The 13,561-nt window shown below is 40.6% G+C and overlaps 1 protein-coding gene across 1 annotated transcript in view; it reads left to right on the top strand.

Moving 5' to 3' along the window:
• Nucleotides 1-13,561, top strand: part of FBLN1 (fibulin 1) — an 80,080-nt gene that overhangs the window by 13,377 nt on the left and 53,142 nt on the right. Inside the window, exons 2-3 of the mRNA XM_084279559.1 lie at nt 2,414-2,513; nt 9,065-9,200. Coding sequence (XP_084135685.1) covers nt 2,414-2,513; nt 9,065-9,200 — 236 coding nt within the window. The remainder of the gene's footprint in view (nt 1-2,413; nt 2,514-9,064; nt 9,201-13,561) is intronic.

The following is a 13,561-nucleotide window of genomic DNA, read 5'->3' as shown; positions in this document are numbered from 1 at the left end:
GACCTGCTGTGCTCTCCCTGTTCTGCCACCAGTTTGCTGTGTAATTTGGGCAAGTCATTTCATTCTTTTGTATTTTAGCTTCTCCATCAAAAAGAAAGAAATGAGATTTGCCTTCCTCTGTGTAGCGCAGCAGCCTTCAAGTGAAAGGGTCTTACTTCTTTTTCATTAAGCAATCAGTCACAGAATGATTTAGGTTGGAAGGGACCTCTTGAGGTCATGCAGTGTTTGAACACTTTCTGTAAAGAACTGTTATCCTGCGTTCGGATGGAACTTCATATGGTGTAATTTGTGTCAGTTGTCTTATCCCCTCAGTGGACACTGTTGAGAGAAAGAGTCTACCTCCCTCTTCTTCATCCCCTCTCTTCAGGTATTTATAAACATCAGTCAGTTCCCTCCAAGCCTTCTTTTTTCCAGGCTAAACAGCCCCAGCTCTCTCTGTCTGTCCTCATGTGAATGATATTCCAGTCCATACATCATGTTGGAAACCCTGCATGGATTCGCTGCAGTAAGTCCCTATCTTTCTTGAACTGGGGAGCCCAGGGCTGAGCACAGCTCTCCAGATGTGGCTTCATTGGTACTGAGCAGAGGGGAAGGATCACATGCCATGACCTGCTGCCAGTGCTCTGTCTAATGTAGCCCAAGATGGCACTGGCTGCCTTTGCTGCAGAAATACAGAGCTGTCTTATGACTAGCTTGGTGTCCACCAGGACACCTTGGTCCTTCTTTGCAGAGCTATTTTCCAACTGATAAGGCCTCAGTGTCTACTTCTGTATAGGCCCTCATCCTCTCCAGTTGCAGGACTTTTCATTTCCCTTTGTTGAAATTTGGGAGGCTCGTTTCTACATCCTATTGGGATTCCTCTGGATGGTGGCACAACCATCTGGTGCATAAGTGACTCCTCCCAGATTTGTATCATCTCTGAATCTGTTGAGCGTGTACTCCTTCCAATGTCCACCTCACTGCCTACTTACCTAACCTGTACATTGTCAGCTTGCCAGTGGGGGTGTTATGGGGGACAGTGTTGAAAGCCTTACTGATGTCAAGGTAAACAAGATCCACTGCTCTCCCCTCATCCGTCAAGCTAGCCACCTCACTTGTAGAAGGCTGTGAGGTTAGTTAAGCGTGGTACCACTTCATAAATCCAAGCTGACTTCTCCCGATCGCCTTCTTGTCCTTCATGTGTTTGGACATTGCTTCCAGGAGGATTTTCTCCACCACCTCCCCAGACAGTGAGAAGAGGTTGACTAGCCTGTAGTTTCCCAGATCTCTCTTGTCCTTGAAGACAAGGAGGCATGTGTTCTCTTCCATTCTTCAGTAACTTCTCTCATTCACCATGACCTCTCAAAGAAAATTCTGAGTAGCCTGGCAAGGGCATCAGCCAGGTCCCTCAACTCTCGTGGGTGCAGTCTGTCAGGGCCATCAGTCAAAAAACGTGGGAAGCTAATAGAAAACATTATAAATCTGTCCTTGATAATCAGATTTTTTTTTTACACAGGTTGCGTATTTGTTACACAAGTGGCTGTTCAGTGTCTGAAGTATGAGATAATTAATAGGAAAATGTGACTCATGTTTTATTCCAAGTTCTGATACACCTGCTGTGCAGTGAACTTTTGCACTTCGAATATGATGCAAACCTGTAGTGCTTGTCAGTTCATTAACAGTATTTAATTTTATTAAATTAGAGACTTGCAAAAATCATACTCAGTACAAATAATAATCTTCAGTATGCTTTTCCCCTTAGTTTCAGGGTTCGTATTAGTTGCTATCATATGAAAAAGCAATAATTTCATATGTTAGAGTCATCAAAACTGGTATATCTTTTGATATATATATTTTGATATGTATTTTGATATACCTTTCAGGCTTTTTGTACAATACTTTTGTACTTACAGACATACTTCTGAGGAAAACAGATTAATTGGATAATAACCTCAGGGAAAATAGTTCTGCAAATTAAAATGTAATGAGATTCATCTGTCTCTTGTATTAGACAGTGATTTATCCTGTATTCAACAGGATTTCAAAAGGCTGGCTATTGCTGCTGCCCCATTTGATAAGAAAGGAGTGCAATCCAATAGATACTTCTATTGTGCAGGCCCTGATCTATCTGAATGGTTTTCTGCTGGAGTGCCAGGCCCTAGACTTTGTCTTTATGTGAAGGATTACGGGAAACTGCAGTTTGCCTCACTGAGGAAGGAATAGCTCCAGCACTTGGGCTGATTGCAAGGTGCTAACAGATGCTTCATGTGACCATGGCTGCCCTTGGGATGGGTGCACCATTCTGTGTGTAGATCAGGGAGGGGAAAATTAACTGACTCTGTTCTGGTTTTGTTTTTTGAACTGGGAGATGAAATACTATTTGCTAAGATTGTATTAAATATATTTTTGTGCTTCTCTTTCCTCATTTCTGCAGATCTTACAATAGAAGAATGCTGTGACAAGGGTATCGAATGGGCAAATCAAAACAGAATATGTCCTCCTTTGACATTAATCTCCGAGTCCAGAGAATGCAGGTATATTGTTATATATTAAACCATAGGTTGTATTTACATGTAAAACCACAGGAATGTCAGGTATGAAAGCTCATTTTGAAGATGAAGCACCCAGCTCTTAAATCCATTTTTCAAATGCACACCTAGCCTTGGGGAGTACCTACTAAGCACCTTCCTTTCTTCCTTTAAGTCCTTTAAATTTTTCTGTTGGTCTAGTGTAAAGTCACACTGCTCTCATCTGTTTGACGTGTGCTGTCTCTTAATCAGAAGCTTTTCCACTGTACTCTGCCCATGGGGCTTGGACTGTGCCTACAGTCAGTAGATCTCAGCGTGGCTCCCCTGATGTCAGCAAAGCTTCTTCAGTTTATACTGATCGTGGATCTATCCCAACGAAGGCCTAAATTCTTTTGTAGCTGTTTATCAAGAAATGCAACAGAACCTGTACCATGAATAATCTATAGATTACTTATGTACATAGCAAATGAAATAATGGCATTAAATGTTAAAATCATTTGCACAGTAGTATTTTGGTTATACTGAATCTCTTATGTGGTTGGGGCATTAGTAAGTTTATGCCAATGACAGTTTGTGGTTTTTTGCTGTTAAAGGCACTTTTTACATTTAATTTGTGGAGGTAACAGTTTGTGATTGGTAGTTTGAGGGGGAAATTCACAGAGGACTTTGTATCTAAAACACTAAATTGCTCTCTTCTGTCTTTTCAAAATGATTGCAAAGTGATTTAAACTTGGTAAATGTCGAAGTGTTGGATTGATCTTTATTACAGAAAGAATGTCTCACAGGCAAGTCTGTCCATGTTTTCTGACTTTTGCATTTATATTGGCATTGAAAGCAGTCTCTTACGCAGAGGAATTGACAGATAGGACTTACATCCTAATTTAGGAAATACTTGAAGAGTCAGAAGAGAGAGACAAAACAGACGCAGGAAAATCAGGAAGCCAAGTTTATTGAACAATCTGGGGGAGAGAATCTTTATGATTTAATGATAATTTCATTAGCATGAGTTGTGCTTGAGTTGTAAATGTAGCTCTTTTAAAGACTGCTGTTTTAGAGAGTCCTTAGGACTTTGTAGGAACTGAAAAATGTTTAATAATACTTTGTCTAGCTTTCGTGCTTAACTGATGTGTAACTAAGAAAATTAGAATGATGTAATGGTAAAGCACAAACAGGTAAACTCACATATTCTGCAAGAGGTGTGAGCACTTACTGACAAAAAAAAGAAGTGGATAGATGCAGTTCACGTAGAATCATAGAATCATGGAATGGTCTGGGTTGGAAGGGACCCCAAGGATCATAGAGCTCCAACCCCTCTGCCACAGGCAGGGCCACCAACCTCCAGGCCTGGATCTACACAACGCTGCCCAGGGCCCCATCCAACCTGGCCTTGAACACCTCCAGGGACGGGGACGTGCATGTGTTCATGAACAATAAAGAAACAGCATCCACTGAAGCTTGGCTTCATTTTAAAAACATTTAAGTAAAAGTGGCACCTTTAATTACTTTCTTTAATGAGAGTATTATTTTGCTCCACTTAACAGTTGCAGACTGGAATATCTGCGAGAGATCACTTTATAATCACTTTAGAATACCACTTCAGACACAACAGTAAGGGCCGAATTCTGCCTCTAATTGCTAGTGAAACTGGAGCCAAATGAAGAGTAAGGGAGCATGGTTCCCTTTGCAGGCATGCAAGGGTAATGACACTGATTTTGTGTGCTTCCTCCTACCACTCAGAGCTGCAAGCAAAACCAGGTTCCACTTGTGTCTGCAGTCTCTTACGGTGGTTGCCTGTCCCACAGAGGAGTATATACCTCGTTGTAGTATCACTCTGGACAATGACAGTATCTGTCCCTTCATGACTTGGTAAACGTGAGCATAGAGTTTTAATGAATGGTATATTTGGCTGTCATAATGGCAGCTTTTTGCCTGTTAATTTCTTGTGATGTGGTTGAACTCACAGCAGCTGGAAACAGCTGCCATTTATTTTTGGAACTAAACCTGACCAGTAAATCTTCTTCCTTTCAAAATGAAGACTTTCACCTGCCCAGAGCTCCTAGCAATTGAACTTAATTCCTGGGCCAGAAACAGTGTATCTCCATATGAGAACTGCATGCCTTTAGCACTGTGTAAAGTCTTTTTGGGAGGTACATTGGGAATAATGTTGTTTATTATAGTGTTGCAAAAATGCATAGGAGAAGCAGCTACAGAAGGATAGGTGCTGTCCTAAAACAGGACAAAGAGGTCATCTGTATTCCCATGCAGAGATAAGTGGCAGCACTTGAATACAGATTCAGCTGGGAACACAAGGAAATAATAAGACAAGAGTATTTGAAGTGATAGGCAGCAGATGCTTAACCACTGATAGATGTTTATTGATTTATGCCATTGTAAGCCTGGAAGAGCTTGAGATTTTGGACATCAAAGTTGTGACAGATTTATGTTTGAAAAAGCTGTTTGAAGTTATTTTTTTGAGAAGTTGTCTTTATTAGTTGGTATCTCTTCTCTGTAGCCTGCTAAGTGTGCCTCACAGTCACCAAGATTATTGGCTTCGCAGTCAGAGGGATAGAACAGTCTGCTATGTTGTCGGGGTTTTACTGCCACTCATTTAGGATAACTTACACAGTTCACTTAATGAATAATGTCAAACTCAGTCCTTTTTCTGCCACAATATTATCAGTGTTGTTTCTGTACATAATATATAATATCAATATAATGTTACTATTTACCTTCAAGAGAACATATTAAGTAAACTACAAAGCTGTTTATGGTTTGCAGCAGATTGATTCTGAGGTTTATTGAATCAGTTGTCCCTTGCTAATTTATAACACGTGTTCAAATACACATTTTTTCACTGTTAAGGCACTAATTATTTTAATTTGTCATATTGCTAAACTCATAATACCAGGTCTTGCTCTTAGTTTTCCTTAGTTCATTTCTGTTGCATGTTAAGCTGCAAACTGAAAGGACAAAGGGTGAATGATTCAGTTTGTTTTTATAAAAGAACTCTGGAGTGGAATAATACCCTTTTTAATTTTTTTAAATATTTTTTGTCAAAGCCCTTCCATTATGCACATGAACAGCAACAAAATAGTTTGAAGGCAGGCTAATAAGTAGAAGGAGAGAGACAGAGGTTACTGAAATTAGGAGGACAACAGAGATGTTTTCAGAGCAAAGTTAAATTTTAATGCTTTCATGGAAAGAAATGAAAGGAAAAATAGGTGATTACAAAATCTGTGCTGGTTTAGAAGCCTGGCCTCTGGGAAGGAGAATAATAAATGTGAAACGATTGTGGAGGTAAATGGACATGTAGCTTCTCGGCTGGAAATGTATTCCATGAAAATCTGTAACATTGGTTAAACTTTAACAGAAAGCAAAAGTAAGAATATAAAACATTATTTCTTAATTTGATTTATAATCAACTCACCTAGAAGTTAAATAACTTCAGCATCTGTAACAAAGAATAAGGATTTTTTAAATGGCTGAGTGATTTCTCTCCACTGTGAGCCATGAATAAAACTCATCTTTTAGAGAAACCAGAAAAGGCATGATTTTACCTGAAATATCCTGAGTGAATGTCAGTTATGAGACCTCACGCTGCTAGAGATTCAGTATTTAATGTTTTAAGATTTCAGCCATATTGTGAATACCTTATTTATTTGAATAAACAGTTTTAGCTGAATATGGCAGATAAGGGGGAAGTAGCCTTTGGATTTTTTAGTTATTAGGATTAATTAAAAACCCAAAACCACGGTAAAGAACTCCTCTACTTTATTGGTTTATTTTTGAGACTGATATTGGAAGCCCTCCTTAGACATGAAGCTAATATTGACGCTACCCAGGAAGAGTTGAAAGGTTTTACATGAAGAGACAAATCTAGATGTCCTGTTAGCTGTTAGAGATGGGTCCTTTACTCTGCTGTGAAGTAGGAAGCAGGTATGTATTATAGTAGGGTCTAAGCCAGGGAGATGCACATATCTTAGTGAGGATGGGGAGAGCTGCTCTTGATCTCAAAAGTCTTGGGGTCTGAAGTAAGTCTTAGAGTCTGGTGTGTAAAGGGAAAAGGATGGTCAGCTGCACAGGTGAAGCTGGAGCTGGAAGGCCAGTACTGTGTAGATTTTTCAAGCATTTTTCTCTGCCATCTTTCAAGGATTTCTACCTCTGTTACAGCCACACAAGTGTTTACAGTCTTAAACAATAATTGGCTACCAGTGCAACTTCTCTGTAGGATCTGGGCAATGAAGTGTGATATTATTGTTGTTGTTCTGAGAATGAACAAATGGTATTTTAATCTAGTATTCAATTGATGCTTAATTCCTTATTACAGTTGGGATGGGCCACATGACTTGTGAATACAGCTGTGGGAAACATTTTAGGAAACTTTTTTGTTTTGGTTGACATTGCCAATTTGTCAGGATTAAAGAGGTGACTTGTATTTGGAAAAATAATAATAATAATTTTAAAAAGGCCACACTGGAAATCAAACAGATCTACTGAAAGAAGGCTGCTGTTTGTTTGTTTGTCTGTGGCTAATGTATCTAGCTCCTCAACAGGACTTGGAGTGCTAAAGGAGCTGGAAAGTCTCAGCTCCCACACTCTTGGGCTTGAAGTTCAGATTTTACAGGCTTCTAAAGTCCTGACAGTCAGACCACCCCAGAGCTGGGCAGGGAATGGAAATTTTGCTTCAGAGGGAATTTCAGCAACAAAAAAGCTACATATTTTTCCAAACTGGAACTAAATCAAATATCAAAACCTTCAAATATTCTGCCAAATAAAGTTACTGTCCTGGGCTTAACTTCTAGCTATGACTTTACATTCTATTTTTGAATATTTTGCTCATGAACGTATCCTGGTTTTTGTTTCTATGCATTGAAATCTCAGAGCTGTTTTTGTCCAAGTGAGATCTGCACAGTCAGACCATTACAAAATCCCATAAATAAGAATAGGGAATCTATAGGAGTGTAACTTGACAACCTCACCTCCAGTATGCACAGAGATGCAGAATCTGAGCCCAGTACCCATGTGTGCCCTGCTTTTAGGTGAGCTGCACTGGATGGCCCCAGCCTTAGAGCTGAGGAGAGCTTGGGGAGCTGAAAGCTTGTCCTCTGGTCAACAAGAGCAGGGAAGCTCCTCCAGAGGTGATGCATGGGAATCCATTTATCTCAGGTGACAGTAGGAAAAGCCTGCAGATTAGTGGTGCAACTAACTCACTCCTCTTCTTTACACTGGCAAAATTTCCAACAGTGCAAATAAAGGATTTCTAAGAGTAAAAGGTATTGGCTTGCTGAATACCTTTACATAGTTTTATGTATTTCTAGGTAACCTTTGAAAATCAGTTCAAATAACTAGCATTGAGGCAGAAAGAAGGTGAATACTCTAAACAGCAAACATTGAGCATTCGATATTGGTCTGATTTCTCATGCTGATGGGTATAAAGGTGCATTTATAGGGTTTTTCTTTGTGTTTCTTACAAAGTTCTAACATATCAGAGTATGACTTTTGGGTACACCTATTCTACTATAAATGGAATTTACCGGTTTGGATTGCCTTTGAGATAGTTTCCTTTTACCATGGTAACTCAGGTAACATAATTCTTAGTGAAATTGGGTTATCATAAAGCACATGGATAAGATAATATCACTACATTTGTAATATGATTTGCTATTCCTCCTTAACTTTGCTCTCTGTTTCCCAGTGTCTGTTACAGTAGATAGTGGTGGAAGAACTTTGAACTGCAAGCTCCACCCACAGTGCTGCCCAGCAAGGCATAGCTGCACATAAAAACAGGGGGGAGATATCTCCTTGAATGAGTTTTCCATGCAAGTGGCAGTAGCTACAGAAGTGGAGGAGATAAAACTTCCTTACACAGATTATTTTTATTTTCCACAGGAAGGAGTTTTCAGTTTATTCACTGAAACCAAGATAAAAAAGAATGATTTTATGAGCAGTGGAACTAAAAAAGCAGATCCCTGCAGACTTTTATCCTGTCTCCTTTCCACGTCTTCCTGCCCTATAATACTTTTATCTCCCTTGTCTGTCTTCACCTCTGGCTTGCAATACACCATTTCTTGCTGTGACTTTTCCTGGTATCTTCATTTCTCCCCTTATCTCCAGTTGTCCCACAGAGCAACACTCTGAGCTTCCTTCAACACACCACATCTGTTTGTTTCAGCAAGGGGCAGCAGGTGCAGAGGTAGACTGGCCATGGGATTGCAGACTTTCACAATGTCCAGGGCCTGACTTCTCCCTTCCATCAGCTGGAGCAGTGATTTGGTTCTCACCATCTTCAGCTACCAGCAAGCCCTGGGGCAAATGTGTTTCACTTAAAAAAATTGTTACAACAGACTGCAAGGTAGACCAGCAGTTAAACTGTATTAAACACATCACCTACACATTCTGCCTCCTTCTAGAGAATAGTTTTGCTTTGCAATTAAAAGGTGTGCCCTCAAGAACCGCTTCCCATCAGCCTGGTACGAGTGCTAATTGTCAAAGCTTGCACTGTCTGCTCTTGACCTACGTATGACGTTCTTCTCCCGTTGCTTCCGCCCTCTTGTCAGCATGACTCAGGTACAGTGCTGCCGCAGCCAGTTGGAGAAGCAGTACTGTTCGGATGGGATCGAATTTGCCAACGTGCGTGAAGAGTGTGACTCACATATTGGTGACAACTCCACCTGTGAAGCTGAATACTTCAAGGTAAGACGTGGGACCTGCTCTGGCTCATCTTTAAGGAATGGTATTACCTGTCTAGATTGGTGTAAAGGGTTGACTGAAGTTCGCCCTACTCTGTTTGATGCACATAAACAGCTTTTTCACACCTACACTGTGTGTGTCTCTGTTAAAGAAACACAAAGTAGACAGCCGTGAGAGAAGCAGCTCCTTGTTGAGTGAAGCAGACCATCTGATATTTTAGCAGAGGTAGAGGGTAGAATGCAAAAAGGTGGAAAGTGTTGAAAAGGTAATTGGCTAGGAAACCGCTTTTGTGCGAGGAAAAGTCATCAATGCTGTAAGAAGGGATGGGTGAAGAACTCAGATGCATTTCAGACTTCAGTTTTCATTAGACCTTCATGGCCTCAGGTCAAATTCGGTGGTTTTCAGTATTGGTGATCCAAAGGCATAGGACTGAAGTTAATCCTCTCAGTGTACTTATAATTCCAGCTTGTGTACATGTTCTTAGTTAACTAACATGACTTTGGTTTACTGCTGAATGAAGATATCTGTAAGCGTGTGATAATGGTGTTTGGTATTAGAATGAAAATGCCTGTTGTTGGCATCTTTAGTTAATTTGTGCCCTGCTCTCCACCTTCATTACCATCTTTGTCTCTCCTTTCTTGAAAGGGAGCATATTCATACAGCTCTGTGGAGTGTTTTGGGAAGAAAATTCCACCAGTAAGATCATGACCTCAACCATGACCCAGTCATGAACAGTTCTGATCCTGTTACGGATTTCTTTTAGTGGTGATAAAAATTGATAAGAGTGCTTTTAGTTCTTCCCACTGCTCAGAGATGGTGAATGTTTTGGTTCATTCATTTAAAAAAAATCTATGATATAGAAGATGAGAGACAATGTCTGACTCACAAGTTCCCTATCTCTTCAAAATGATGGCTTGATCACATTCCTGGCAGTACGATGCCGCTGAGGAAGTAATGTGCATTGTGGCTGTGAGTGGAAGAAAGGTAACAAATGCTGGTGAAGCTGGCATTGTCAAGTTGTCACAGACTGGTCTGCACATGGAGCATGTTTTTTTTTTTCCCATGGTGTAGTGTCTTCTAGAGAGGGGATCTGTCACCTGTTGACCATGTCCAGGGTATGCCTTGCTCTGGTGTCATACCTTAACTCCAGCTGATACTATGTACCACGCAGCTACTTGCTTATCCTTCCCCCCAGAGAGGATGGGCAGGGGAATAGAAAAAGAGCTCATGGGTTGAGATAAAGACAGTTCAGTACAGTAATAAAGGAAGAAAATTGTAATAACAATAATGACAATAAGAACAAGTGCTGCACAAATGTAATTGGTTTATTTTCCTTTTGCGTGTGGTAAGCAATCCGGTGCCCAGTCTATTTCTGAGCAGCAAATCTGCCTCCCAGCCAACCCCCAGTTATTATGGGAACATGACACTCTATTGATGGTTAGGAATATCCCTTTGGCCAGTCTGGGTCAGCTGTCCTGGCTGTGCTCTCCCAGCTGCTTCTGCACCTGGTAGGGCATCTGATGCTGAAGAGTCATTGACTTAGTATAAGCACTCCAACCACCTAGCTACAACTAAAAACATCTGTGTGTTATCAACACCATTCTCACACTAAATCCAAAACACAGCTCTATACCAGCTACTAGAAAGAAAAATTGTCTCACCTGAAACCAGGACATCCTGGCAGAGAGATTCCTCTGTTGCAGCTTTTAGTGTTAGGAAGCCTGACCACCCCAATCTGAATATGGCATGGAAAAGTATTTGTGTCAGTACTTTGGAGAGCTGTGAAATGATGAACAAAGACTGAAGATGAGTACTCTGCAGATTCAAGTGCTTGCTGCCAGAGATGGGTTTATAACAGCAGCACTATTTTAAACACACGGCATGAGACAACCTTAAAACAGAACACAACTGTTGAAGGAAACCCACTTTCCCATCAGTTGACTGATCTTTCCTTATGTGTGCTTGTCAGCCTGAGGAAGAAGAGTTAATGATGTTGTTTTTTTTAAATGTCCAGACTTTATAAAGATGGCAGGTTTTCATGGTGACAGCTATATTAAAGAAGATGGACTGGGCCTTGATCTCTAGCCCTGGGAATAAACAACTCAGCACAGCTCATGTCACATAACTGTCACTTTCCCCTGGAAAACATAGTGCATGAGGGCTGTTGGGAACACTTGCTTGCCTGTGCTAACCCCAAAATAGGCTTCAGCACTGTTTGAGAGGATCTTAGTTGACATTAGAGCTGGCTGATATTTAAACATTAAATACGATTGTGGGATAATGCCTGAGCCCATATTCTGTCCCTGTTTAATTTACTGGAATAGACATAGTCAGTGTATTTAATCTTTGTGAACCATGTTCTGCCCACCCCCACCCATCCCCAGTAGGAATATCCTACACTTAATAACTCTACTGAGGTAGCTGTAGGAGTATCTTTGTAGATAGTCTCTTAGATCCATGATGGACATAGACAATTTATGATCGGCCAACAATTCATCATTTATTTTGTTGAATGCATTTTGAATTTGATGACCTGGAGACATACAATGTACCTGGCAACTGGGCCCTGCTGTGGTAAACAAAAACTACATTCACACCAAGCCAGTATCATGTGGACCTAAATCTCATTTTGCCTGAGTTGGTCTGGTTTTCTTTATCTTAGGTACCAGAAGAAATCTTTTAGATCTTTGTATCCTTCAAGGCAGCAGGAAGAGTGATTTGGTATTTCAGTTAGTGGGATTAATTGCAGCATTTAGCAGCAAATGAGGCAGCTGTTCTTGCTTTTGCATCCAAAACATACAATTAGAAAGAAAATAAGACAACTGTATTTTGAAAACACTTGCCTCAGCTTTTACACTACACTAAAAGCAGCATGCATAGGTAATGATGGGCAGGATTTTACTCCTCCATTTTTTTGGAAGCATAGCTTTTCTTTCCTTGAAAAAAAGGTTGCAAAATTAATCATTAATACTTAAAATCTTCATCAAAAGTCAGTAATAAATTTCTAGATTTGTTGCTGATATGGGAGATGTAGAAATGGTTTTACAAGAGTTTCTACCACAACAGCCCTGCAGAAAGGAGTGAAGCTTGTAGAAATTCTACCTTTAAGGTGCTGGGGCATTTTCACAAAAATTGTTCATAGGTACTTTCTTTTTCCAAAGATCAAGATACAGCTTTGTCTTCACAGTTTTGTTAAGAATACTTTGGTTGTTCGTGTCAGGTGAGCAGAAAAATTATCACAGAATCTCCTGAGTTTGGAGCGACCCATAAGGATCATCAAGTCCAACTCTCTGCTCCACACAGGGCCAGACAAGTCAGAGCATGGGACTGAGTACATTGTCCAGATGCTTCTTGACCTCAGCCAAGCTCAATGCTGTGACCACTTCCCTGGGGAGCCTGTCCAAGTGCCCAACCACCTTCTCAGGAAAGAACCTCTTCCTAATACCCAACCTAAACCTCCCCTTGGTGCAGCTTCATACTGTTCCCTCAGGTCTATCACTGCGCACTAAAGAGAGGAGATCGGCGCCTGTCCCTTCACTCCCCCTCGTCAGGAAGCCACTGACTGTGATAAGGTCTCCCCTCAATCTCCCTTTCTCTGGGATGAACAAACCAAGGGACTTTGACCTCTCCTCATATGTCCCCTCCAGACCCTTCGTCATAGTTGTTGCCCTCCTTTGGACACTCTCCAGTATTTATGTTTGTCTTGTACTGTGGCACCCAAAACTGCACACATTACTCAATTTTCATTGCTTTGGACTATTGAACATATTTTTTATTATTCAGATCTCCAAAAGTTCTGAAAAATTCCACGGAGTTACTTGTATTTTATCAGTCTGTTCATCTGCTATTTAGTCTGGATTTCAGCAAGGGAGAGACCTCTTGTGGACAGATGCACAAAAGTAGTGGTTCCTCCTTCCAGATCTGGTAATTAAACAGTCACATAAATATCAAGGAACTGTTACAAAATTTAACTAAATAAGAGACTTTACTGGTGAAAACAATTTCAGTTGTTTCCTGATCACGCCAAAAATAAATCTTCAGACTTGTCACATGTAACTCTTTTTTCTTTTATTCCTTCTACCTTTATGCCTTTCTGTGGGAAGGCAAGGTATGAGAGCATTCAAAAGATCATAGGCCTTCGGGTAGGACAGAGCTCTCTATCCCAACATGAAGATCAAGGCATAGTTTGAAGCTGCGTGGGATTTTGCTTGTAACATGGGAGAAGCAAAGGGAAAAAATGTTTGAGATTTGTTATTGGTATGGCTTCAGAAGCAAAGGCTCACAGGCAGCGAAGGTGTGTAATAACAACAACAACTCGGTTGCTAGGTTGTACCGTCCACGAAGGAAGCGGTGGTTCTGGCAGT

This window comes from Gallinula chloropus, assembly GCF_964237585.1.
Source record: "Gallinula chloropus genome assembly, chromosome: 1".
NCBI classification, from domain to species: Eukaryota; Metazoa; Chordata; class Aves; order Gruiformes; family Rallidae; genus Gallinula; species Gallinula chloropus.
The sequence above is the reverse complement of the archived record's forward strand: the minus strand, read 5'-3'. Positions and strand labels throughout refer to the sequence as shown.